This window comes from Anopheles stephensi, chromosome 3, assembly GCF_013141755.1.
Source record: "Anopheles stephensi strain Indian chromosome 3, UCI_ANSTEP_V1.0, whole genome shotgun sequence".
Taxonomy (NCBI): Eukaryota; Metazoa; Arthropoda; class Insecta; order Diptera; family Culicidae; genus Anopheles; species Anopheles stephensi.
The window spans coordinates 55,295,689-55,321,879 of record NC_050203.1 but is presented as its reverse complement, the minus strand read 5'-3'; the positions used below and the strand labels follow the sequence as shown (position 1 = coordinate 55,321,879).

Here is a 26,191-nt window from a genome sequence, read left to right as displayed (position 1 = left end):
AACGTGAGACAAAGCGATAGAAAACCCACGAATAGCCCTTCGCAGACGATTGGAATTGATTGGAGTTGTGCGCTTATCAGAAGCTTGAGCATGTGCTTCGGCCAACACCACCAAAACCCGCCACTTTGACCGAGGTGCGTGTAGATGTACCCAGCGAGCGAACGCTGGTGCACCAGCGAGGGGTATAGCCTGCCTTTGAAGCGTCACAGGCCACTCTCCTAAAACAACTGACTGATTGCATCGGGGTTGGTTCGATTAACATGAGCCAAAGCAGCACTGCCCATCCCTAGTAGCGATTGTCGCGACAAAAAGAACATGATTAGGCGATAGGTTTCTGCGTCGATCAAATCGATCGCGCACTGCGTTGCGTTCCGAAATCGATTGCTAGCTTCTATTTAATCGCATCCACGATCGATTGCTTATTGTTTTCATAATGCATGACGGTTGTTAAAACGACCCAGACGTTAGAGGTCGCTCTGTAGGGCAAGCGTTATGTAGAAACGTAGCAGGAAATTAATATAGCACCGTGTGTTATTTCCAATATTGTATGCTACAGGAGCTTAGCAAGTTTATTTAAGAACTTGCGGAGAACCGGTTGAACTTCTCGCATCTATAATTTGTTATGTGATAAGTTCAAGCTAGAACCTTTGATCAGTTCCAGAACCCTTGTTTAGTTTAAATCCGTCGTTGATTTTTTATGCCGGCCATTCTATAGTTTACTAGACTTAATGCTACCGCATAGTTTGATAGTCAGTCCTCACTACGGGGTAACGGTCCGGATGTAGTTGATCCCCGGTTTTGCCATGTGAAGATCGACGATGCTATCCCCTTCTGTAAGTAAGGGCTGTACGTAGCTTCAAACGATCATACCTATTGAGTAAACATTTCGACATTGCAGGCGAAAGGCTAATTCGCGGGCCAGCATGATGAGTGTTAATCATAAAGGGGTTTTGATTGCGCGTTCCCCATCTTATTGATTTTGGCAGGCAGTTGAAATCGCTTTGCCGCTTCATGTGGGACTCCAAGAAATCAGCAAACACAGGGCGCTGTCTATGCTCGTCAAGCTTGAGCTCTTGAGCTAGTCGCACACTGTAGCCGCCACGGAGTATCTACCAATTGGAAGTTTGAAGGAGTGTTCTTGATTGACTTTGAGTTCTGTTAGAGTCGACTGCTTGAATTTCTCATTCACTCTTGCATACTGGGACATTTTTCCTGGCAGATTGATTCTATCGAATTTCTTCTCCATCACTGAAAGAGAGATATTATTTAATGAGTGTAATGCTAGGATTATTGTAAGTGAGTGTATTTTTAGACCGCCAATCACTTTTCGAAAGGCCCACTAAGTACATACAATCTGCTTGTAAAATAAATAAACTCCTTGATGAAAACCCTGCCGGATTATAATTAACAATTGTCAGGTATTATTTGCGGGCCTGATTAACAGAACTTGCTGGACATAGTTCACTCTAAGGACGCCACTAGACTTATTGATACTGGATAGTTGGGTAGTCAGTCCTCGCTATGGGGGGCCGGCCCAGATGAGACTTGAACCCCTGTCCTGCCGTGTGATGATCGGCGCCGCTATTGCATATACCACCGGGCCGTCCCATAAAAAAGTTATAATTAGTAATTAGGACACTATGGGTTCCGAAGGGATAGCATACCGGTCTTACCAACGGAAGGTCCAAATAAAAATCCCAAACTTACTTGATCTTTCCTCACTTAATCTGAAACCCTCGGTCTCGTGTCGCCCGGCGCTTTTCTCATGACATGACCAGCCCACCAGAGTCAGACGAGTCTTATTATCTGCTCTGTAGTCAATGTTCAACTTATCAACGTCACCTAACATCATCTCTAATGCGTTTTGGAAGGAGATTTGGAACATTAAAAGCATCCATGGTCTAGCTTTCGTAATTGATTGCTGTTTGCAAATAAAAATTTTCAATAGTCTGATATTCAGTTTTTCTTGCGTATAATAGGACGCTAGAATCAATATCTGATCCTGTTAAAGGCGTGCTGATGATGCTCTACTCTGTTATTGTATTAGCCATTGAATCTTCTTCTTCTTCTTTGGCACTACATCCCCGAAAGGCCTCGGGCTGCCATTTCTGGCTCTCTCTGACTTAATTTTACCCCTAGTAAAGTAGTCAGCGCTACGTACGGGGAGGCGGTCTGGATGGGATTTGAACCTCGGTCCTGTCGTGTAAAAACCGGCGCCATTATCGCCTCGGCCACCGGACCACTCCCAGTCGTTAAAAAGCTGAATAAATATCAAATGAGGTTTGCAAAAGTACGAAAAAATGAATTAAACTGATCTTCAGTTTAGCGTTTTTCCCATAACCCAACACTAAACGTTATTAGATGCATTCGTTGTCTATGCGTTATGTTTTGCTAAGATAGAAACATTCCGTTAATCCGATGTACAGTTAATTAAAACAATTCTTTTTGACGGCTGATAAGACTAAGGCTATACACCTTTCCTACCCAGCACAGCGGATCTTCTTGATCGTCGGCTAGCCCAGTTTTCAACCCTGAAAGCAAACAGTAGATTCGTGTGTGCCAGGGTCCACCACACCGCTTGGGCTTGTGTTTGTGCGTGTGGGTTTGAAAACTCCGCCCGGGATCGTACCCCGCCGATAACCTTTGGGGCGGCCCTCGATGGTTGCAGTGGATGCTGTGGCATCAAAACAGTACGGGTACCATGTGCGCTACTGGTCCGGCGAAGAAGACGCCGCTTCTATCGGCCAAACCTATTGATGGCATGGTCATACATATATTTATAACGCACCAACACCAGGTGGATTGAGACCCGGCGTCTCCTACAACGCCGCTGCCAACGATCCATCACAGCACAGCTGATGAGCAGAATGCCGCGGATTCGGTCGCTTCGCGCCACATAATCACCCAGCTGGTGCGTGTCATTGCATCATCGGTGTTGGTGAATCTCTCTGAGCAAGTGAGAACGGTCGCTTATCACGGACTTCAACCTTCAAGCTTGTCGAAGGTACTATTAAAATAATCGGTCCACTGGTGCTTTCCACAAAACCCGCCAGTAGAACGCTGATGCCGCGAGTTGTTTATAGAGATGTTTTTCACGTACACTTAAACAAATATCGTACATTTATCCTGGAGCATCCAATCATACACTGCGAACTCGTGGTTAGAATTTCGCCACAATTTCGCAATCGTTTTCCATCCGTGCCCACACCCCGTCCGCCCTTTTCCTATTGCGCAACGGCAAACAAGAGAACAAGAAGGAAGCAACAGCACCTCAACAAGCGAACCGGATTCAACTGGATGCGCCGTTGGTTGTTGCGTTACTTCGCCACACCTCCAGCGTCAAACGGCTGCTGGTCGGCGCAAACAGTGACCACCGTTTCTGCGTGAGCGCGCGTACGTCATCGTCGGGGTGCGCAAAGAGGCAATAAAAATTGTACCGCCAAACGTATTTTTAGGCCCCGCAGTTTGCTTCTCGGCTCCTCTAACTAAACGGCGGGCAACAGCGCACACACAGGCGCTGCAGCGTTCTCTGTTGTTGTTCTCTGCGCTGATTAGGGCTTCACGGTTTGCAAAACTTTATTTGCACAAACAAATGATAGACCGTAGTGTGTGTGTGTGTGTGTGTGTGCGATCATTGTTAAATAGTGAACAACTACCGTCACTGGCGAGACATGACGAAGTTTTATTACTAGACAAAAAAGCAACAGCAGAACACAAGATTCAGCCGTATAGTAGATGATATGGCGAAAGAGAAACCAACACAAGAATATTCTCCATTTTAGCATTGCTATGTGGTGCAAAACATGATTGGGCAGTTATTGTTGGGCGCGAACCCTCCCGGTTCGGATTCCATCGCCGAAACGCGGAGGACCCTTGGAGCGGAGTGATGGAGACTATATTTTTAGCATCACTTCACGCCAATTTTCTCGTGTGCTGAGGTATGAAATGCGCTTACCCACCAGCGCAGCAGCGTGTACAACCTGCCGACCTGCCGAGTACAACTGTTGTTTGTTCGTATCGATTGCACAGCGTACCGGTGCGAAGCGGTTCGATTTGTGTTATTCATGCGCTTGACAAACAGTGCGATGGGGCGAGGGCAAGCTGACGAGTGATGTAGTCGATGTATGGTGCCTACATCAATGGAGGTAGGCTTTTTTGGCGAGGTTTTGCTCGGTGAGCCAGTTTCAAAAACCTAGGATAATAGCGTGTACCTCACGTGCGAAAACCAGATTTCTGCTCCCGAAATCAAGTTATCGACTTGGAAGTCCTGGTTTGAATAGTTGGGTGCAAAAATGGATGGATATATGGCTATGGTGCTCAATTTGAAGGATTGCACACTCTCACTGGAATTGGATCTCTTGGCGATCGTTGTGGAGCCAGACTTGACGAGACATCGGTTTGAGATATTCTAACTGTGCAACTGTTTTCGTTTTCTTCTTTAATGGCCTAACGACTTCTCTTAAGGTCATGCCTGTCATTTCCGGCTTTCCAGACTTATTGATACCGCATAGTTGGATAGTCAGTCCTCACTATCGGAGGAACGGCCCAAATGAGATTTGAACCCTGGTCCTGTCATGTAAAGATCTCTAGTCTCCTGGCTGTCGCAACCCCTTAAAATTGATGTCAAGTCTCCCTGTACACGTGGACCCAATTTTCAGAATAGCCACGTGCCTGATGACGTCCTACAAGAAGCATCAAACCTGACTTTTTCTTCAGATACTTTTTACTTTCAATATGGACAAACCTTGGACATCATGTACCCTAGCTCGTCATAAAGATTTAAATCTCTCCGCACGTGGTGATGCTACAAGAATTGCTCCAGCACAGTGAATCATTAGAAAACATTCCCAAGAAACAGCATATTCATGCCGTCCTTCCTGATTGAATGTCACTGAACGGTGCAGTAATCTCCCCGTAACCGATTGCCAATCGTCCATATAACATTATGGCTTCAATAACCTTCAACTGGTCGCAGATAGGGGTCTCCCCCCATCTTATCTCCCCAAAACGTTGTCATACGCCAGTGCGTAATCGAACCGGTCGTAAAAGTATCCAGTTTTGGCGCACTTAAACGCAGACGGTGAATCGGGTTCCCAACTTCACATTGAAATTTTCCCACTTTCAGGCAGGTTTTGATAGTGGCAACGTGCTACTCTCGACCCCCTTATTACGCATTTAGCATTCAGTTCCAAATGGCGACGCACACGGTTTCCTCGCAAAAAAAAAAACACCCAACTTGCAGGCGAATCGAAGTCCACTGGCTGCACTTGCAAACGGCGCACGGCGCTAAGCTGCGACGTACGTTCTCACGATCGCGTCCATCTAAATGTCTTTGTGTGTGTGTGTGTGTGTGTGTGTGTGTGTGTGTGTGTGTGTGTGTGTGTGTGTGTGTGTAGTACGTGTGTTGAATGTTTTGGCATTAGTTTGCTAGTATTTTCCCTGTCCCTTGTTGAAGAATGTTAAAAATGCATCTCCTCCTATCGATGAGTCGCTAATCGAGGGGGTAGAATAGTGCACCACACCCGCCACGACGCCACCCCGAACATTTCGCAGTGTAGTGGTGTGTGTGGCCCGGGTTTAGTATTGTTTTGATAATGTGTCTCTATGCCCTTTTCCATGACACAGAGAGCGCGCGCGCGCACACACGGCACAATCACATACAAGCGCACGGACACGCCTTCTCGCTCACAGCGATAGAGACCGTATTGCCTGCCCGGATGCACCGAGATGCACACACCCCTCTTCGAGCGACGTCATGCAGCAGTAGTCGGGACACGGGGGGTTTGTGTGTTAATCTAAAAAGAGAGTCGGCGAGAGTACATCCAAGCGCTACTACAACTTCGTCGCCCGGGGGCACGACTTAATGTTGGATGCACGTGGCCATTATTGTTGGTGCAGGCCTGCCTGATCTAACGGGTTCGTTGCAAGATCGGCGCTTGATGCGCTTGAACACACTCCCCTTAGGAGTGTGTGTGTGTGTGTGTTTTTTTTCGCTACGGAATGTGGGATGAACTGGGTGGATGTTTATTTGTTGGCTCTGTATGCTTTTTTTTTTTCGTTGCACATTAAGCGCTATCCGTAAAGATGCGCGGCTAGTTGTCGGTTGATTGATGACGTTGAACATAAATTATTCTTTTTCTATTCATGTACTACAGCTGATCCACTTATATTGTTTGTTGATCCTACGTTGAGGGATATGCTTCGCAGGTACTTATTCCTTATTATTTTGGGAATTTGAAGAAATAAAGAATTTTTAATATAAAACTAAATATCAGTGTAAATTGTAAGAGCTCTACTAACGTTTCGTTATGAAACGACATAAATTATAAGATCGGGAATACATAAAATCACTGATCGTTGCACATACAGAGCGATGGATAGCGTTGAGTTTTATAAATCCAATTTTTTTTTTTGTTGAAATTGAATTGAATCGATTGATCGATCAGATACGATCGATAATATTATAAATGTTACCATTTGTCCATACTATTATGCTAAAATATTGAGTATTTAGCTATAGCTGCGTCGATCCATCTTATAACAAGCCCGTTATTAACTCCTTTTCGGCCCAATCCTCCGTAGCAAGAACCCCTCTATCCTGTTACGTGATACAAATGATAGTCTGTCGTCTCTCACAACTATAAGGTCAGAAGTTGCCGAGAAATACTTTGCTACAGTCTATGTGTCGGCCCATCAAACCTTATGGATCTTTGATCAAGCTGAAGATCACGTTTCAGTGTACACATGTATAAATAAATCCAGCCAATAATCGAGAAAAGACCTAAGCGAGTGAAGTCTAGAGTACGATTGTTAGGTTAGCATCATCTAGCAGTTCGTCAGGAGTCTAAAAGATAGATATCTGTTAAATAACAAACTTATTGTAGACTGAATATATCGACATTTGAGTAGAACTTTGCATTTCAAGGTGTTCTCTCTAAATCCCTCATCTTTGCCTAACGCCTTCTTAGGCCATGCGCGCCTTTTCTGGCTTACTAAACCTAAATGATACCACGTAAATGAATAGGCAATCCTCACTACGAGGATTCGGCCCGTGTGTTCAAACCCCGGGCCGCTCCAAAATGAACTTCGTGTTTTGAAATGCTAAAGTCAAGTGAAATCATCACTTAGGGATTAATACCGATCGAAATTTAAGCATTTAAACTGTTACTTCTGCATTTGAGATAATTGAATATGAGATAAATGAAAAAAAATGATAAGGAAAATTCAAAAATAACAATATCATAATATAAATGACTTGGTCCAAGAGTTCCGCTCGTTTCCGGTAGAGGGCGCAAGAACCAGGAGGTATAAGGGTAAAAGAGGCCAGGAGATAGTAGGGGAAAAAGGGGAGTACAGTTTCAGAATTTTGTGAAAAAAAGCCGTTTAATAACGCTTGTACTTCGAACTTCGAATCGTACAGAAATTATGCCGAAAATTTGATAAACATCTTACTGTAACAATCAGAATAATTCAGTGAGTTTAATTATACTATTCAATTTATTTATTTAAATTGCGCCCACATTTTGCGCGCTTTGTTGCTCTTTTAAGAATTAACTTTCAGTACTCGAATAATCTTTCGTGGTAATGCAAGATTTATTATAAATAAAATATTCAATTTGAGTTAACGATACATATCTTACCTTAAAACGTAAAAAATCTACTAATCTACTAAATAGGTTCAATACAACCCACTAATGTCCCATATCACCGTCTTGAAAGCTTTCGCCTCCCACACATACACAAACACTGCCCCGGTTCAAGTTCGCCCAGTACGCGTCCATCCGGGGGGCAACGGTTGCCCCAAATTGCAAGCACTTCTCAACAGCAGCAACCTACAAAGTATCGCGCTGCCCGTTGCAAGCGATGGTCTAACTCTAGGCGTTTCTTTTCGCCCGGCAAAACACGAGACACCTTCGCCCAACGTTCATATTTATCTCCTTATCGACCTCGCGCTCGCGATTTCAACTCGCGCGCTACAATGTTTCGTTCGTGCCGCTTCATCCAGTGGATAGCGCCTCGATCCACTGACTGCAAATCGTACGATTTTGTGACGCGTATATAGCGTCCACATTTTTTAATGTCTGCAGAATGGTGATTGCGCCACTATTGCCATCTTCGACAGCGGGAAAGGCTCCAAACAAGCCGTAAGATTGAATAAATTGCTATGTTTGTGGGACGTTTCGCTTCACCCGTGATTGTTTTGGATGTTTCCGGCTTCCACCTTAGTCGGGTCGGAAATTGGGCGATATAGTTGTAACCGAGCTCGGGCAGTAAATATCGTTTACGACATTCTAATTACTGCTAATTGGCATCTGTTTCGGTGCGTGCAGCAGTAAAGCATGATCGTTGCGATCCTCATAAATTTGTATAATTTAAACCAACGTTAAACTATAACGCCTATTTTCTTCATTAACCTTTATCGTTGGAATTTTTATTTTTCTCACTACGTACGTACTGGCGCTTCCTTATCTTTCATAATGTGGTGAAATAGCACTGGAAAGGGTTTTTTTCGTTACCATCGGCGGCGTAGAGGATAATACAGCGTTGGGCCAGTCTCCTATCCAGAAATCCTATCTTTTCATTCGCCAGCACATGACAGAGTCGTGGGCGCTAACCCTGCAATTTCTAATTATATTTCTACGATTTCATGTTTTACTTTATATTTAATTATCCAACGAATGTTAGAGGGCTTCCAGGAAAATCTATTTTCAAACCACCATGCTAGAAATGTCTCCTAAACATCTGCTTCTTTCTTGCTTTCTCTTCGTTCCAGGCAAAAGCTGACGTCGCCCAAATGGAACCCTTTCAAAGGGATCCGTTTACGGTGGAAGGAGAAGATCCGTCTGAACAATGTTATCTGGCGCTGCTGGCACATGCAATGTAAGTTTCCATCGTCCCTCCCCTTTTACCCACAACTATCCGAGACCGTTGGTGCAGTGGACACACACTCACATTCGCCATGTTTGCCGAGGCATATTCTGGCGTTCACCTGCACCTGTGCCTGTCTAAAGATTATGCCACACAGCACGGCCGAGTCGCGCTGTCTCCAGTATCTCTGAAGAGCTCCTGTTGGTGTTGGGCACAAGATATATACTTAAAATAAAACTCGCCAACGTCGCGAATCGTGCATCTTCAACCAACTCCGGCACCTGCAGTATTAGATAAACAATCAAACATCGCGTGACAAGGGGCCGGTTCCAAACCTCTCCCCCGCCCCGAACACTGAGCCCTGGTCCGCGGGGACTTAATCCATCTCAATTGCTGTCCACACACACAAACACCCCGGGACCGGCTCTACCCGGCTTCTGCCTTCATCCCTACGCTGCTCCAGAAGCGCGCTCCAAGCGACGTCGTTAGCGTTTTTCGCACGATTCGATGCGATATCTGGGCGATAGCGAAGGCCCACTGCCCCAGGAACAGTGTTGCATCAAAATTCGGGAAAACACAAAAACCTCGTCGTCGGTGCTGTTATCAGAAAACGTACCAGCACGGTTCGATCCGGTTTTTGTTTTTCGGGCTCTATAAACGGCAACGGCATCGGGCTGCAATTGAATGCAATTGTACCTCGTCATTCTAATCAACATATAAATCCTGCCCTTGGGCCGGGTACGGACTTTCTTCCTCACGTTTATCACTATCGCATCGGGGAAGAAGCTCTCCTCTGCCAGGGGCAGCACTTGTTCACCTACTCGCGGAAGCGTTGTTTCGATCCAACGCCTTTGCATAGGGCCTGATAAGCGGTGACCAAATATTAGGCCCCAGGCACCACTGTTCGGTGGTAGTGTGGACTGCAGCAGGCGACTACAATCTCTCATCACCCAAACTCGGCAGACTCTTGCCCTGCCCGCCCCGTTTTGACCATGGAAGAGTTTGTGGCGCGAAAACATGGGGATGCGTCCCGCGCTTGTATGTGTCCCAGCAACACACCACACCGCACCGGTGGTATGGTGGTTGAGGCAGCAAAGAGGTGTACAGCAACAGCCAACGGCAGTACTGTACACCTTCTACAGCTGCTGGATGTAACGCTGGTTGGTGGTGGTGGTGGTGGTGGTGGCGGGTTTGTGGAAAAATCCTCCCTTCGCCTCCGTCGGAGGAGAGGAGATTGATGAGAGTCCCGGTCCCGTTCCCTCCCGTTCGGCGACCGGATAGGCTGGAGCAGTTTGTCTTGATGGATGGACCACCACCGTTCAGCGGGGGTTGGGGGGGCGATAGAGAAGCCCGGGTTGGGTGGCAGCAATGGACGGGCAACGTACCGGCAATAGTCGAGCAATCTTCGTTATCAAAAGTCCGCCCGATGGATTTGAGTTACCCGTCACGGGAACGCTGTCGACGACGTGTTGCCCCACTCGCAAACCATATCGCGGCTCAGTTCGCGTTCAACCGAAGAGACGGGATCGTCTAGCGTCGCTTTCAGTCATACTTTTCACCGTTTGACTTTCTCCAAAGGAATTAAAATTTGCACATACAAAATAAGAGGATCCAGGATCCGGTTGTGAAGTTCCGGTCGTGGTTTGCTGTACCGCGCTTAGGGAGGGTAGTTTTCTTCTGTATCGTCAAGCAAACGAACAAAGTGTATAGAGCACCGTGGCGTTGGAGTGATCGTACGCGGTCGTGCGGTGTAGCGGGAGGCAGTGTGGTGTGGCATGGTGTTGCAGTGAGGACGTGAAGATAGTGCTAAAAACGGATCGTATAGAACGATTCTAGGTTAAGGAGATTAGTTAGTTTGGGTGTAAGACTTTGGAGAGGCGAAGCGAGATTTTGAAAGCTGCAGTTTCGCGCAAAACCCCGCTTCTGCGTGTGTGCAGTGTCCCGTATAAACTCGTAAGCTATATCCCAAAGATATAGCTTTGTTTTCTCTCTCGCTCTGGTGCCTAAAACCATCCTGCTGGCTTCGTCAAAGGCTTTAAAATACACTTCACACATGGTAACGAAGATGGGCAAGAGAATTCCTGAATTTTGCGTCCTTAGACGCACCCGATACAAGAAAAGTCAAAAGAGACGCTTCCGCTTGGTAAATATCCCTTTCTCTTCCGATTAGCTCAAGGTTCTTTTAAGGATAATCAATCACATCACAGAAGACCTCATTCCATTGGAGACTTTAATTTTACTTTCCCTTTTCTTTCATCCACAGTTATCATGAAGCGGAAAACTCTAGTCTGTCAGTTTGCTTCCCCACTAGACGTAGACGTTCACAGTACTCCACAGGTATGTAACACTTGCATACGAAGCAGTGCCGAAAATTCAAGCATCATCTCCCATTCTGACGATTGCATTGCATCTCCATCCATCCCCTTGCAGGCCATTTTGTTGGAAGGAAAGTACTGGAAGAGAAAATGCAACGTAATCAAGGCGGAGTACAAGAAATGGCGACGGTTTAACGTAAACAGAGCATTAGGTGCAACAAACATTGTCGATACGGTAAGTTCTACCAGCTGTACACTAACCCTGTTTAAGCATAAGCATACCAGGCAAGCAATGTTACCTCATGTTTACCGAAACTGTAACCGCCACATTGTCAGTGTACATGAAGATATGATTGTCCCTGCTATCATTGCCCGTTTTACAATATGTTCTGCGAAAACATACATGCGTACCCGGTTTATGCACCATGAGTCGACAGTTAACCAGGGTTTTTGGAGCCATGTTTATTGCTTCCGTGGCAGTGATGTTCAGTTGGGTTTTTTTATGCAACGTGCGAAAAACGGCTTTTCTCCATTATCTACACGCATGTTGCCAAAAAAAAAAACGACCAACTAAAATCGGCAGATACTCTTATCACAGAACGCGTTTATCAGCAATCAAAGCTCCACAGCGTTCATTCACATCCAATGTACCACGAGTGTATGTGTGCATTGTAATGCGTACGCAATGGGAACATTTATTTGAGCATTTATGTAGGGTGATGTGTGGCTTTCGAACGCGCCTTACCGCCGTACCGGTGACCTTGATTTTCTGCGTAAGGTGCTCACTATTCGTGTATGACGTGTCGGACGTTCCATCATATCATACGACTCCTGATAAGAGTGTTGAACGGTGCGGATGGCAACACAGCTGACAAAAACGGACTTTCCGGTGCAAATGTTTGCCCATAGGGGTTTGTTAGAATTTAAATAAAATGTTTTACATTTAAAATGAAAGCTCAGAAACGTTTCCGAATGTGATGAGCAGGTCTTCCTCATCAAACTGCCGGAACTGTATTAATATAACCAAGTAGGTGACCATAGATGTCAGTGCCTGTGTGGATGGGGAAATAAAGATAATAAGCTATTAGATGTAGGAGCAGATGACGTTCGCTTCTCAAACCCGTGATTTTTTTTTACCATGCAAACAAGCTTGTTGTCAAGCACAAACAATCCACCGACCGTAAACCGTTGCCGGTGTTTCTGGTATAAGGTTTGAAGATGAAATTGATCCAACCGCTTCCATACCTGCACAGTCCGCGCTGCTCCAATGTCTGCTCCAGTATAGTTCCGTATGGCGACATTCACACTGTCGATCTGGAAGCCAAAACCGGACGAGATGAGAAAAAAAGTGTGTCCAATTTCCAACCTCTCCTACTCACCTGCTCGTGACAGCTATCGCACGCGTACCCAACAAGAAGCAGCATAAGCAGGAATGAACTCTCCCACATTTGCGTATGCACCGTAATCGCTACACTAACCGCCGGACTGTTCACCACCTGAGTGCTGCAGTACAACACAAAGGCCTGATTGGAGAGCTGCACCTGTACCAGCACCAGGATCATCATCAACAGCACCGAAAAGTTATCGTTAATCTCATTCACCAAGCTAACGCCTAGCTGATAGTGGTCCAGAAACATTCTCCACTGCCGGTCGGTGTTGAGCGATGGACTAAACTGTTCAACCCTTTCCTGTATCTGTTTGAAGCGCATTTTAATGACCAGCACACACACGACGTACATCAGGATCGCTACCATCGTCATGTACAAGCGGACCGCTTCGAAGAAAGTGGCATAGATTGGAATCCGCGTGATCGACTCCTTGCCTGTGACTATCAGCGGAAACAGATAGACAACCCCTCCGATGGTGACTGTGGTCGTAAACCTTCCCAACCACAGGGACGAAACGTACCAGCTGTCGGTACGCTCACCGAACAGTCGCCATCTTCTGTCCGTGAACAGTTCGCTGTGCAGTATCGCAATGCGCGCTCGTTTGGTGTACGAGAGCAGCTGCATGTACACGATGGTCATCGGGAACGAGACAATGTGCAGCAACAGGAGGAAGTTGAAAATGCGTGACATACGATTCCGGTCACCGTGCCATACGTGAAACCAGTCGAAGCACAACTGCAAACTGCACAGAGATAAATTGATGACGAACGCCAGCTGGCTTAGCTTCGAGTTGGACTCAAACTGATCCGTTTTGCTGTTGTAACGGCAGGGCAGAAGATGGAACAGATTGCCCACGAAAAACAGTACCCGTAGATGGGCGCAAAGTTGTGCCATCCTCGGGCAGAAGGCCACATCCAACTGGACCGGGGTGCAACCATAATTTTGCACGCTGCAATTTAGATTTTAATCTCTCTTCCGTGTGCTGTACGTCAAAACATTTATTACCTCCGTTTGCAACAGAGTGCGTTAATTGTTGATAATGCTACTACCAAGCTAAAGAATTTTCAAATTCACAATTGCTCCCAGTTGGCCACTAATGGAACGTTACTGGTTCAGTTCGTGTACGACAGGCGTTCCGGTTGCAGTTGGTCGAACTGGATCAGGATGACCATGTACGTAAAGATGGAGCTAAACAGCTGCAAAGGACAAGATAGAACAAAATAGACTTTCTTCTTAGACCAGCAATCGCTCGAAAGCGCCGTACCATGTGTAGCATCGCGTAATCAATGTGAAACATTCCGCACGCCGAAAACGATGTTTTGCGATCGAGGTTTTGAAGTAAAAATCGTTGTATCAGCTTCGCCACGCGCGAGTTTCGATTTCGATCGTCATCAAAATGCCGTACCAGCTGAGCCGTTTGCTGAAGCTGTGCAAATAATGCAAGAACGGTTTATCGGATGCAGGAACACTGCTGCGTGCTCTTACCTGTTCGCAGGTGCTTTGGCAACCAGTCACTGTGAGCAGCACCACGGCACCGTAGATAGTTTGCCACATCTGGCGCAGTGTCCACTGCAGGTAATCTATTTCCAAATTTTCCATATAGGCTGGCCGGCCGAGTTCCAGTATCGTGAAGAGATCGAACATCAGGTAAACCATCTCAATCAGCACCAGCAGTATAATCATCGTCAGTGGGAATGAAAAGCAATAGTCAATCTGCCGTAGCTGTGCCGCGTAGAGATCGAATCTTTCGATAAAGTAGCGGACCGTTTGTTCCTGCGTGTGGCGCACCTGATTCAGCTGGTACAGCGCCCTCAACTGTGCCATACGTACACCGATCGCTCCCACACAAATCCGGTACAGAATGGTCAGATAGCAAACGCCAAAGATTTTCATCGACACACTCAAACTCAGCAGCCGAATTTTGATGTCCCGATGGTACAACATATTGCAGCACACCATGGTGCTTAGCGCGATCATGAATCCACCAAACGGACGCCGGTTGTCAAAATCCTTCTCGGGGTGTTCGTACCGATCCAGCAACCAGTCGGCATGAAACAGTACGTTGAGCATACGCCTGTACCGGTTCCGCCTGCCAAAAGTGTTCAGGATCGTGCAGGCCACGATCGACACGAACAACGCAATCTCGATACTCCCGACGGCCGTCATGATGGGCGAAATGTTCTCCAGGTAGAACTCGGTCATAAATTTCACATCGACGTACCAGAACGGTACCGTCATCATTATACCGAACGCGAACGCCAATTTGTTGGAGACTTGCTCCTCGAACTGGTCCGTTTCGCGATTGTAGCTGCACGGTACCAGATAGAGCAGGGCGGCGACCTGGAATATCCTTGCATGCCGGCGATAGTAGCTGGACATCGAAACTGAACTGAGGGAAGGTTAACGAATGCAATCCAGAAACAGTTGTCGGCAAACGACTGGACGCATTGTGGCACTGCCCGAACGCACATACCGTTGGTTGGAAGGTGAGATGGTGCTCGGTGACGGCGATCGAACATCTGGTTGGGTTAGTTTGTAGTGTTGATGTTTTACTGCGACAGTTTTTAATTAGCTTGCCAGACATTGAGTAAAATATTCATACCAATGATGAGCATGTGGCGCTGACGTACTTCGCTTACTAACCTCACTCTTCAATTTTTGTTCTTCTAAATTGCTGTTTTCGTGATATCAGTCTGGAATATGCTTTTTCGAAGAAATTGTCTTCACTATCTCTTGTGACGCAATCCGGCTACATCCCTTTCATTTAGTTAGTGTATTGTAAGCAAATAGTGTCTATTTTTAAAACACAATGTTCTCAGAATATGGAAACTAAGTATTCAATATTAAGTAAGTCTACTCCACCTCGAAGCATTGTTCATCTATCACGAGTCACCCAATTACACAACAGTAACAGGTGTCTGTCGTCTAATCTCCTTCATCGTTGGCAATTAAACCTCGAAAGATCTCGGCCTGGCATTCTGACTTTCCGGGACTTGATTTTACTTACTTACTTACTTATCAGGCGCTCCAACCGCTTTGCGGTTTTGGCCTGCTGCAACAATCCTCGATACCGCTCACGGTTTAGCGCCGTCGTCTGCCAATCCGTTATCCCTACCGTTCTGGCGAACGCATCAACGCCATCACTCCATCTCAATTTGGGCCTACCGCGCCACCTCTGTCTGTGTGGACGGCCTAACAGGACTTTACGGGCTGGGTCGTCCGGTGTCATTCTCATGACGTGACCAGCCCACCGGAGCCTGGCGACCTCGTCATTGTAGCGGATCCTCCATTGTCCTTCCACACATACGGGGCCAAAAATTTGATTTTACCTGTAATAAAGTAGTCAATCCTACTACGGGAAGGTGTTCTGGATGGGATTTGAACCCCAGTCGTGACGTGTGAAGACCGGCGCCGCTGTCACCTCTGCCACCGGACCGCCGGAATATAGAATAGAATTCGGGACTTTAAGTATTTCTACTCAATTTTTTATGAGCTACTAGTTGTAAGGTTCAAATCAGAAGACTCAAGAGCTTAGAGTGATCGTAAAACATTTATCTTTATAAAGTGCACTACTTTACATGAGATAAGCAAATGTGAGTGATAGTGATCAAAAATGCACTTTGGAAGCAGATCGTAGATTGAATAAATGTTATAGCAAAAAATATATATATTTTAAATTATGTGCATACCTCATTTTCTGAAAGAAGAATTATTATTCCTTTTGTTATCCCCACAAATAAGGAAAATTTTATTGAAGCAACTTTGTAGATACAAAATTTCAATAAGATTATTGTAGTATAGAAAAGTCTATTTCTTTTTCTTTGATACTATGACCTCGACTGGTGTCCGACTGTTATTTCTGACTTTCTTGTCCTGATGTTACCAGTAGTTAGATGGTTAGTCCTGCTTACGTGTTGACAAGCCAGAAGGGATACGATATCCGCGATATCCGAAGTGGAGGTTAGCTATTCTTCTATACTTTGTTTGAATATTAGTCATTGAGATACTGTTTGTGTATAGTCAATGCCGAAATGCTAACAATTACTTACATTAAATCGGAGAAAAACACAAGGTTTCAATGTTTCCATTGATTGAAACACTTTATAAAAGATGCATACAATTAGTAGACACAATAAAATTGATTTTTAGCAGAATTATACATTTTGGTTCTCAAACAAGAACAACATATGAGTATATTTGGTGGTACTTGATGACTTGAGATGACTGCGGCTTTAGAGCAAGCCTCCATCTTCTTCTTTATTGGCCTAAAGACCTCTTTAGATAATGCCGCCCAGTTCTGGTTTACTATGAGCGAATGACCCAGATGAGATATGAACCCCGGTCCTGCCTTGTGATAGCCAGCCTTATTTAGGATATAATATTGAAGAACTATTTTGCTATTTACCTATGTAATCTGCTGCGAGATACTTTAAATGGCCAATCGGTATTTATTATTTGTTACGTTCGTCATGAAGCAAAGTAAATGTAATACAATACGATTTTTTTAATATAAGATCATTACAATGTTGTGCCATTGGAAAGAGTGTCATATATTAGGAATTAAACTTTTTGTCTGCTGAATCGAGTTGCTCACAGCAGTATATGTTTGCGGTGTTCAAATAATTTACTGACTCCAATGAAAAGAAAACAACAACGCCCTAGCTAACTAATAGTGTACCACAGTATGAAGTTCCTTAAGATACCACGACTACACTAATTGTCATAATTCGTCACGTTGCTCGTACCATTATAGTTGCCCTGGGACTGTGTTAGGTCGGTTTCTAGCTGTTTGAATTGTATCAGTATTACGAGGTACGTCACGATGGAGCTGAATACCTGCCAATTAGATCGGAAACGAAGTACACGGTTGAAAATTGCGATCTGGTTCGGTTGCGATTGTAATGCGTGTCATCCTCCCCTACCATGTAGATGACGGTATTATCGATATCGAAGAACCCACAAGCGGAGAATTTTTTCTTCTGGTGAAGGTTTTTTAGCAGGAACTTTTGAATCTGCTTTGCCGCGCGAGTATTCTGCAGCCGATAGTCGTCAAAGTGTCTGGTACAAAGGGCCGTTTCTTCTACCTGTTAGTGGACAAGAGAGAGAGAGAGAGAGGAAAAACAAATACAAAGAAAGTGATTTTTCATCAAGCGCAACATAATTCAATCCCTTCGGTTGTGTTCCGAGAGCTTTGGGTTGCAATTACACTCCGCGGTGGTTCTTTCGATTTGTACCTTTCTGGATGTGTCTGCACAAGCCGTTATGGCATAGAAACCCAGCACACCGTAAAACGTTTGCCATAACTGACTGAGCATGGAGTTGAAAATGCTGTTCGTTATCGGCATCGGTGTGCGTGTTTCCAGTATGGTATACCAGTTTTCTGCCAAGTAGAGTAGCTGAACCATCACGAGAAGAAATATCAGTACGACTGGCAGCGAATAGCAATGGTCAACCTCTGCAATCTGTTCGGTGTAGCGATCGTAACGATCCAGGAAGTGGCTTATGTTGTGCTGAAACTCTTCACTCGCACAAAGCACCCGGAGCTGTTCCATGCGCTGCTCGATCGCTCTCGCGTGGAACCGGTAAATAAAGATTAGCACCCATATCGCAAGAAAACGGCTCACGATCATTATCGTCAGAATCTTTGTCTCGATCGTCGAATGGTAGGAAAATTTAAAACAAAACATTATCACTATAATAACCGAGAACGTGCCTAGCTTTCCATTGTCATTATAACGATCATGATTTTTCGTCGTGGGACTGTACCGATCCAATATTCGGTCCGGAAGAAACAGCACATTCATGAGCTTGGTAATACGTTTCCGCTTGATAAACACGTTCAGCGTAGCGCATAACATAACGCTGGCGTATATTAGCAGCTCAATGCCGCCAACAGCGGCGAAAACGGTCGTGTACGTGCTGAGAAAGTTGGTTACCATCAGCCGAACGTCGTACACCCAGAATGGTATAGTAACCGTCAGCACGACACCGAACACTACCGTATTCCTTTTGGTGGCCACAAACAACCCCCGCTGCTCGTTGTAGCTACAGGGTGTGAAGTATAGTAGTGAGGCAATTTCAAATACTCTTTCATGCTGCCGGTATATTGAGGACATTTTATCCTAGAACAGTTCTTTGTGCTAACATGGTATATAGAGGACTGAGGACAATACATAAAGGTACACAGAATGTTTCAGATGGGGACATCTGATGACGTCACAGTGGCCCATTACCCTGGCTGAACTTGTTGAACCGCTGTACATAATAAATGTCGTCGATCTACACACACGGCTGAGTGCTAATTACTTCACCTCATTATGATTTCATCAACAACATAGTTCTTGGTACCCATTATTTGAGTGTGTAACAACAACCTACGTGGTTCCCATTGGTTATTAGATATAGGCTTATTCATCCTATATTTATCTCTACTTACGACTACGCCGGGACTCGGTCCAGATTAGATTCGAATCCCTAATCTAGGGTGTACTAGGTCAAGCGCGCTAGTACGATACCGGGAAGCTGCCCCACGGCAACACACGCAAACAGGGGCCTATAGATTAGCGCTTACCTCGTTCATCGCGAGCTCACACGAAGGTACTATCAGTAGAAGAAAGTTCCCGTACGTCGATTGCCAGAACTGGGTGATGATCCAGTCACTCACGTTACCGTAGTTTACGTCAACCACCTGGCGCGTACTTAACACGCGAAAGCATTCGTACGAGAAGTATGCTAGCTCGATCATCACCTGCAACAGCATGCCCAGCAGTGGCCCGGACAAGCATTGATTGATCCGGTCGATCTGGCCAGCGTAACGGTAGAATCTTTCCGTGAAGAGACGAAACAGCTGCTCAAAATCGGGATCGCACTGGTTTTGAAGAAAAAATGCTTTCAACTGCTTCATTCGCAGCTGTACCATATTGACGCACAGATGGTAGTGATACAGAAACTGGGATGTCAGTATGAATCTAGAAAGCAATGTAATCTCCAACAGTGCATGGGCAGTGTTGTTCATGGTCGTAAAGTTGTAGCTCGACAGCAGCGCAATGACCACGTACAGGACTTTCATGTAATTGCTGAACAAGCTCGACAGTTGGGTATTTTTCACTGTATCACGACCCACTTCCAGTGCATTGTCGTCCACGAACAGTACGTTCAGCAGCTTTACGATCTGCTTGCGGTGGATAAAACAGTTGCACACCGTACAGAACGGTACAAGGCAGAACACCAGCAGCTCTATGACGAAGACAGCAAACGAAAAGGCCGAAACGCTTGGGGAATAGTTTAAAAGCACAAACAGCAGATCGTGGTATATGTAGCCTAGCGTTATTAGCAATCCAACGCCGAACGATACGAAGCTGGACCACCGTTTCACGAAACAATTCGTCGCCGTATCGTAAGCGGCGGGCAGAAAGTAAATCATGGAGAGAATTCGGAACGTTATACGGTTGCTTCGAACACAAGCGGACATTTTTGTTAGCCCATAAGTCACCAACGGGATGGCAAAAACGAAATGAACCCATCCTCCAATCCCGATGACACAGCACTGGAAAGGGGACGCTGTTGTAATTAACGAAACGCTAGTGAATAAATTATTAGCCAAATTGTTATTGTTTGTCTGCTGCATCTTTGTGTGATAGACATTCCACTGGTCCTTAAGTGTCTAGAACAAATGGAAATTGGTGGATGTATTACCTGCATGGATGTCAAATGGCTGGTGATGCAGATCATCAAGACGATGACCGGGTATATCGCTTGCCAGAGCTGTCTGAACAAAAATCCGAACAAATTCCACCGCGTCATATCATATATTCGGCCAAAGTTATCATACAAATCGTACGCTGACACAGTACGTTCGAGCAGAATAAGCAACAGCACGCTTGTTAGTGGAATGGCGAAACACTGATTCACACTGTCGATCAACTGGTGGTATCGTTGAAACCGCTCCAAAAAGATCTGTACGTTACTATCACTTTGCACGAGCGTTATAAACGTCTGCAGCTGCATCATGCGCTCCCGGATAGTGATCACACACGCCCGGTACAGCTCCACCAACAAAAACATGCTGCAGAATCTTAGCAAAATGAGCCCGTACAGTTTAAAAATGGTTCCCTCCTGGATGAAGAAGAAAATGTAGAACCAGTTGGATACTACGAGCAGTGCCAACGCGATCAAGCTGCCACTATGATGTGTCGCTGATGAGCGGACGATCGCGGTGTTCGTTGTCCGTTTGATCGCTGCCCACTCGAGTATCCAATCGTCCTGGCCGAATAGTGTGTTGAACAGCTGTATACATGTTTCCCGATGGTAGAGCATATTGATGGCAAAGACGAACAGCATTAAGGCGTACGTTATAATGTAAATTAAAATAATCCCGAACATCACTAGTGACATGTGGCCGATGGAAAATTCAATAGCCACAATATCTAACCATAGACCGAGAGAGTAGAACGTAATGTTCACCACCAATGCCACTGTATGGTACCAGTAGGTTTCGAACGTTCTTGTACGGTAGTTGTAGCTACACGGTAGTAAATACATAACGTTCGCCAAGATGAACAGCGTCCGGTAACGCTTGATACACGATGACATGTTGCCAACTGTGTAGTGAGGAGGCACAAGAGGCCAATGAAAACCTCGGCAGAAGAAGCAGCAAGCATTCTTGACAGGATTGGGGACAGGGAGTCCAATCCCGTTAATTGACATCGTAATGAAATAGTCATACGGTGCTCATATGTTTCAACCTTGAATATAGTAGCATCCATCTGCTGCAACGCGCCTTGTAACCTCCTCACTGATATTAAACCCCGCTGTGATGCTCGTGCGAAGGCTAGATTCGTAAATACTTAATCGCGTCAGAGTTAGATGAAGTATAGCAATGAAACAAAAATGGAAGATATCAAGCATTTTTTCCCCAAGAAAACAGACATCCCTTACCTTTTGCTGCGTGCTCTCACAGGACAATACCACCGGCAGTAGAAAGTTGCTGTACAACGCCTGCCAAAACTGGCTGAATATCCAGTCGTGAAACCCATCGTACATGTCACGATCCGGAACGCCGGCGCTCATCGTATGAAAGCATTCGAACGCAAAGTACGACAGTTCGACCATCCCCAGCGTAAATACGGTAACGATGGGAAACGAGAAACAACGATTGATCTCATCGATCAGCACCACGTATCGTTCGAATCGTGTTATGAACTGTTCGAGAATGTATTCAAAATCCTCCTCTCGTTGCGTTCGATCAAATACCAACTTCAGCTGCTGCATCCGCAATCCTACCATGCCGACGCACAGATGGATAAGGTAGACAAACTGTAGCACACACGCAAACCTTATCACGTACGTTGTGGCTAGCATTTTGTGTGGCAAATTTTCGGCAGAACCTAAAGTGACCACCTCGAATAGTAGTATCAGCACTATCACTACGGTCATGTACAGGTGGTACGCACGGTCCATTCGAATGCTCGTCGAATCTAGCAGCTGGTCGTCGTTGAAGAGCACGTTCAGTAGTTTCGTCATTCGCTTACGATGGTAGAAACTGTTCAAGACTATAAACAAAGGAACGGAGGCGAACAGCGCCTGCTCAACCAGCACGATCGCAAATGAGAACGGTGGCAGATCGTCCAGGAACACGTTTTGTATGTAGAAATCGTGATAAAAGTACCCGATCGACATGAGCAATCCGATGCCGAATGATACTCGATTGAAGCGTTGCTCAATGAAACTGTGCTCATGGTGGTTGTAGGTAGCCGGTAAAAAGTAGATCGTTGTCATGATCCGGAACATGAAACGGTTCTGTCGAATGTAGCCAGACATGTTTTGTCCGTATTCACCAATTAATCGTACGCTACTATCGGAATGTCGTAATGATGACAAAGGAGTACGACCAGACACAGGACCTCGGAGCGTTCCAAGAACTCGCCTGCACATAAATTATTACCAACGTTCCATTGTTTGTTCGTTTGCCACGTAACTGTTGCGTGTATCATGTAAACTTCGATATGCAACGCAACCAACATACGACCGAAAGGTACGAAGATGTCGGCAGCTGATGGGACATGGGCTTAGAAAATTGGATGTTAATCTGTATCGCAGTTTTAAATCGTCGTAAGGATCATTTACCTGAGCACTCGTTGCGTCGCAAGTCATCGCCAACTGTACCAACATTGCAACGTACGTAACTTCCCAAATCTGGCGGTAGAGAAATCCATAGAAATACCTAATCTCCATATTGCTCGCGGGTATTGAATTGACAAACGCATCGTACGCCGCTACAGTCCGCTCGAGCACAATCAGCAGCAGAATGTTCGTTAATGGCAAGCAGAAACACTTATTCACATCATCGATCAGTTGGTAGTATCGCTCGAATCGCTCCAAGAACATATGCACAGTATGCTCCACGATCGCTAGATCGTCGGGCTTGCCTAGCGTGAGCAACACTTTCAGCTGATTCATGCGCTCCTTGATAATTAAAGCGCAGGCCCGATATAGTTCTAGGAACAGAAACATGAAACAATACCTTAACAGAATAATCAAGTCCATCAAAATGGTGGCATAGTCGTCCACAAACAAGATGTTGTACAAGCAGTACAGCACCACCAGCCCGATCAAGCGGCCCAAACTACCACTGTGCGTTGGTCTGTCGATGCCATCCTTCGCGCAACGTATCGCAATCCACTCTAGCATCCAATCGTCGTACGCGAACAGATCGTTTAACAACTGAACAAACCATTTCCGGTAGTACACTCCGTTCAGAATGATACAGTAGATTAGCAGGTTGTACACCGTCACGTCGATCGCTATTATACCGACCAGTACCGTCGGCAGCGTGGTGTTAAACTTTAAAACCATTAAGTAATCGTACCAAACAAAAAACCCGAAAAAAACACCGATACACACACAAGCGACCGAATTGCGGTGCGAACATTCGAAGGACCTCGTGCGCACGTTGTAGTGGCACGGTACTATGTATCCTAACGCAGCCACAGCCAGCAACGATCGATAACGCTTCAGCAAGGCTGACATCTTGTCCAACAGTGCATTAAACAGGTTCAGCAAATGAACCAACGCAGCTGTTTCCGTATTATTTTGTTTTCTCGGAATCGGACTGGTAATCAAACTAATCGAACATCAGCGACACATTGCTTCAGCTGCTCGCCATTAATATTTGTCATCGATGTAAAGACAACCGAACCATATGTATTGGCTGCATTGATTGTGAGACGCGTTATTACAATCCATTAACCATTTTGTATACTAGCTGTGGTCATTTGTTACACCAAATCGAGGGGCCAATCGAAGCGATGTAATCTTATCATCATTTGATACCATAGCATGTATCACCACACTGGAATGTTTTTTTGGCGAGCAATTCCTTTCGTTTACGACGGTTTACAACAGATGGCGCCACTGTTACCTAGTGTTAGTAGTGTTTATCGCCCTCAAATAACTACGACCAGAATCACCATATCGAAGGAACAAAAGGGTTGTTTTGTTATTTACTAGCGCATGTCCCTTCCGTGTTTCAAGGTAATCAATTGTGCCCTTTCCCAGTATTTCAACTCCCACAAAATGCATTACCTGTTGCTGCAGCAGCGATGATGAGATTGCCAAAAGCATAACATTTTTCATATCACTTACAATCCAAAGAAGATAGATCACTAGCGACAACGTTTTTTCCTCATTTACTATTCGAAACCCCATATTCATGTTTTCCATCAGAAACGCAAGCCATATCGTCGCACTTTCATACAATACATAGAAACTGTGAATTACAACGAACGAACCATACACTTTACTAAGGTTAACGCTGATCAGTGCTATGATACGATCGATCAGCTGCATACACGAGCAGAGTGCTGCACAATCGCGCCGACAATGGCGCTCATTCACGCCCAATGCTTGGGCTATTTCGTGCAGAAAGGACCACAGCTGTATCTGGGTCGTGCAACAAATTATGATGATAAAATCTATACAACCATTAGCGTACAGCAACAGCAACGTCTCAATGTACATCATAACGAACGTTTCGTACTGATATTCGTTAACTATGTACGCAATGTGCATAACGATCACATAGAAAATGGTGCTCCAAAGAGTAAGCCATTTTGTTAACCGCGCGACACCGCCACCGACGCGTCTAGTTCTAATCAACACTGACAGCTTCCGTTCGATGTCCACCATACTGTTCAACAGGTCTACATGCACTTGTTTCTGGTAGTATCCACAAATGGACATTTGCAGCAGAGCCAGCACGAGCATCACATTGCTAGCAAAGTTTGTCACAAAGTCAAAAAAGCTATCCTTCTCTGAACGATCCTGCACGTCCTGCTTGGTGCGAAGCAGTGTGTAGCAGCCGCCTGCAACTATACCAACAATCGATAGGCAAAATTTGAGAGTCACTTGCTCGGGAATGATGAACTTTGCACTGGCGGAGGAACAGTATTTCACGTAACAGACGCCCAATGTTCGGGCTGTTGTGAGACTCGGTTTAATATGTTCGGCAAATGACGAAACCATGCTGGTATGACGAAGTTCGGTTAGGGGTACGGCAATGAGAATTTTAACGGATGAGCTACGAAGCGGAGGGTTGTTAATGGATACACGCTTATAACTTAATTAATCATCTTTACTATCTAGAAAGACAAGCGTGGGGCTGCTTTCAATTGTAGCATAATTAATAAACCAGTTCGATTGACACGTAACAAATTGTTGTGCTTGCAATGAGACATAAAATATGAACAATTAAATACAAGTTTTGTGCCTTGAACGCTACACCTCCTACTACTCCTGGTAAGCGAATAGTGGTGAACTTCAACGTAATAATCTGTAAAGTCCGATTAGCTCACTTTGGGAACAATTTGGGAAAATGATAGGATTGATGGTTAAGCTACCAAGAAGATGCAAGCAAGCGGATGATTTCACTCACAACTCAATTAATAAGTCAATTCGTTTGAGTACTTGATTTGACTTGTGTAATTAACATCAAATAACACGCAAAGAAAATGATGAAACTCTTACCTTACGGGTTAAATATTCACTCACCAGCATCAAGCTAACAAACTTCTTAACATCAAACAATAGCCACAAACAACTCAATGCAAGTATCGGCAGATCCCCAGTACCATCGTTAACCGCTCCCCAGATGTCGACCATCTTTACCGCGCACTGTAGCACGAGCATGGATGTAAAACTCACCACCAGCGGTCCATAGTACACACTAAGTCCTTTGCGTACGTCAATCGACACTCGGCCATACACGTTGCAAAAGTGTATCAATATCTGCTCGAATGCTACGGTCCGTTCGCTGGAAGCTTTCAGCAGCAACTCATCGATGGAAGCAAGCTGTTGCGCGCCAACCAACATCACCACACAACAGAGCCCGAACGTCCACTCGAGGCTTATGTCTAGCAGCAAATAGATACAGATCGACAGATGGATATGAACGAAGGTGTCGTTCTTCCAGCATGTGACCACGTAGCAACAGTAAAAGAAACTGAAACATGCTAATCCATCCCACAGGACAATGTGGGATAATAAGGTCGCGTGCTTGTAGCAGGGCGGCGATACACCAGCCACCAGCACAAACGCTCGCCGAAGAGCGCATTCATTGCTTAG

The 26,191-nt window shown here is 45.3% G+C and overlaps 3 protein-coding genes across 6 annotated transcripts in view; 1 reads left to right on the top strand and 2 right to left on the bottom strand.

Annotated features, from left to right (window-relative positions):
- Nucleotides 1–26,191, top strand: part of LOC118513426 (hormone receptor 4) — a 43,866-nt gene that overhangs the window by 2,118 nt on the left and 15,557 nt on the right. Inside the window, exons 3-5 of one of the 2 annotated variants that reach the window (XM_036059147.1) lie at nt 8,774–8,880; nt 11,132–11,205; nt 11,299–11,418. In XM_036059147.1, the coding sequence (XP_035915040.1) occupies nt 8,774–8,880; nt 11,132–11,205; nt 11,299–11,418 (301 nt within the window). Of the gene's footprint in view, nt 1–8,773; nt 8,881–10,338; nt 11,012–11,131; nt 11,206–11,298; nt 11,419–26,191 lie in introns of those variants that run through there. The other variant, XM_036059148.1, reaches the window with a different exon arrangement.
- On the bottom strand, nt 12,016–15,264 carry LOC118513428. 2 transcript variants are annotated; one of them, XM_036059154.1, is made up of 3 exons: nt 12,563–15,264; nt 12,429–12,497; nt 12,016–12,234 (listed from the first exon to the last, which is right to left on the bottom strand). In XM_036059154.1, exons 1-3 carry the CDS (start codon nt 13,463–13,465, stop codon nt 12,127–12,129), a joined length of 1,080 nt encoding a protein of 359 aa, XP_035915047.1. In that variant the 5' UTR covers nt 13,466–15,264; the 3' UTR covers nt 12,016–12,126. The 2 variants fall into 2 exon arrangements, with proteins under 2 accessions (XP_035915047.1, XP_035915046.1); XM_036059153.1 differs by having other exon boundaries at nt 12,038–12,234; nt 12,321–12,497; nt 12,563–14,024.
- On the bottom strand, nt 16,311–25,724 carry LOC118513429 (gustatory and pheromone receptor 32a-like). 2 transcript variants are annotated; one of them, XM_036059156.1, is made up of 3 exons: nt 25,595–25,724; nt 17,494–17,655; nt 16,311–17,407 (listed from the first exon to the last, which is right to left on the bottom strand). In XM_036059156.1, the coding sequence occupies exons 1-3, from the start codon at nt 25,622–25,624 to the stop codon at nt 17,285–17,287; spliced, it is 315 nt and encodes a 104-aa protein (XP_035915049.1). In that variant the 5' UTR covers nt 25,625–25,724; the 3' UTR covers nt 16,311–17,284. The 2 variants fall into 2 exon arrangements, with proteins under 2 accessions (XP_035915049.1, XP_035915048.1); XM_036059155.1 differs by lacking the exon at nt 25,595–25,724 and adding an exon at nt 21,509–21,622.